Genomic DNA, 1634 nt, shown 5'->3' with positions numbered 1-1634 from the left:
TAATTCTTTTATTGAGTATTTGGGAATTTCACATCACATACCTCAATATCACTGATTTCTTTGTACTTCCATATCCACCCTCCACTCCACCCTTGTAACCTCCTCCCCAAAAGAAAATTTTAAAAATTAAAATAAAAAAAAATCACTAATCTTCTTCTCTATCAACCACAGGCTTCTCTCTTACCAGCAGCTGCTGTCACATCTGCAATCCTGCCATACTTATACCCTCAATGTCTATGTAGAAAAGAATAAAATCTCAACCCTTAGACAAAGCAATAATTATTTATTAGATATTTTCTTCTAATCTGCACATCTGCAATCCTGCCATACTTATACCCTCAATGTCTATGTAGAAAAGAATAAAATCTCAACCCTTAGACAAAGCAATAATTATTTATTAGATATTTTCTTCATTTACATTTCAAATGCTATCCCGAAAGTCCCCTATACCCTCCCCCCNCCCTGCTCCCCAACCCNCCCACCCTCACTTCCTGGCCCTGGTATTCCCCTGTACTGGAGCATATGATCTTCGCAAGACCAAGGCCCTCTCCTTCCATTGATCCCATCCTCTGCTACATATGCAACTAGAGACACAGTTCTAGGAGAAACTGGTTAGTTCATATTGTTGATCCTCCTATAGGGTTGCAGACCCTCCTTTAGCTCCTTGGGTACTTTCTCTTGCTCCTTCATTAGGAGCCCTGTGTTCCATTCAATAGATGACTGTGAGCATCCACTTTTGCCAGGCACTGGCAAAGCCTCACAAGAGGTCACTATATCAGGGTCCTGTCAGCAAAATCTTTCTGGGATATTCAATAGTGTATGGGTTTGGTGGTTGTATATGGGACAGATCTCCAGGTGGGGCAGTCTTAATAACTTAATTAATAATAAGTTTACATACATTTTTTCAGTTGTTTTTTGAGTGTTTGTCCTTTTCTAACTAATACAATAGGATGATGAGGTTGTAAACTGCTATCCTCAGGTAGCTCAGTCTGGTTCAAGAAGCAGCATCAGGATTCTTCAGGAAAAAGTTTCTTAAATGAGTTGACGTCACTCCACACTTTTCATCCCAGATTTTGGTTTTGCAGCCTTAATAACCTTGGTAGGAAAGAAAGATGAATACTGAAATGTTGTTGATTAATTAATTAACTCTCCTCTACTTTCAGTTACTGTGTTCTCCTGAAAATGCCTTTCTTCTTATCAAATCTCCTCCCCCTCTCCCATATTAACTCTTAATTCTTCTGCTCTTGGATGACTCTCCTGAACACACACACACACACACACACACACAAACACACACACACACTCCTACCTAAAAAGGACATATATAAAGACTTCTCAGGTCCCCATCTAATGACACTCTATATAAACAGTTGAATGGGGAGGAAGAGAGGAAATCAGTATTAATGGGTTCATCAGCATGGGGATGTGGTAGTTGACTTAACTGCTCTGGACTATGACAGATGCAAAGATGATTGCCCTGTCTCAGACATTTGTTATCAGGGTGTTTATCGTCTAACTTGACTTTCAACTGCATTTGCCAGAATGTGTGCAACTTTGAGCAAGCTGCCTTCATTAGATTTAGACTGTATTCAAGAAGCTCACTGTGGAGTTTTTTGTTTTGTTTTTTTTTTTTT

The 1634-nt window shown here is 39.3% G+C and overlaps 1 protein-coding gene across 1 annotated transcript in view; it reads right to left on the bottom strand.

Annotated features, from left to right (window-relative positions):
- Positions 1-811: 811 nt before the first annotated feature.
- Aim2 (absent in melanoma 2) overlaps positions 812-1634 on the bottom strand; it is a 44655-nt gene continuing 43832 nt past the window's right edge. The window contains exon 10 of the mRNA XM_029538706.1: positions 812-1095. Within this exon, the coding sequence (XP_029394566.1) occupies positions 1048-1095 (48 nt within the window). The 3' untranslated portion in view covers positions 812-1047. The remainder of the gene's footprint in view (positions 1096-1634) is intronic.

Source organism: Mus pahari, chromosome 5 (genome assembly GCF_900095145.1).
Source record: "Mus pahari chromosome 5, PAHARI_EIJ_v1.1, whole genome shotgun sequence".
NCBI lineage: Eukaryota > Metazoa > Chordata > Mammalia > Rodentia > Muridae > Mus > Mus pahari.
The sequence above is the reverse complement of the archived record's forward strand: the minus strand, read 5'-3'. Positions and strand labels throughout refer to the sequence as shown.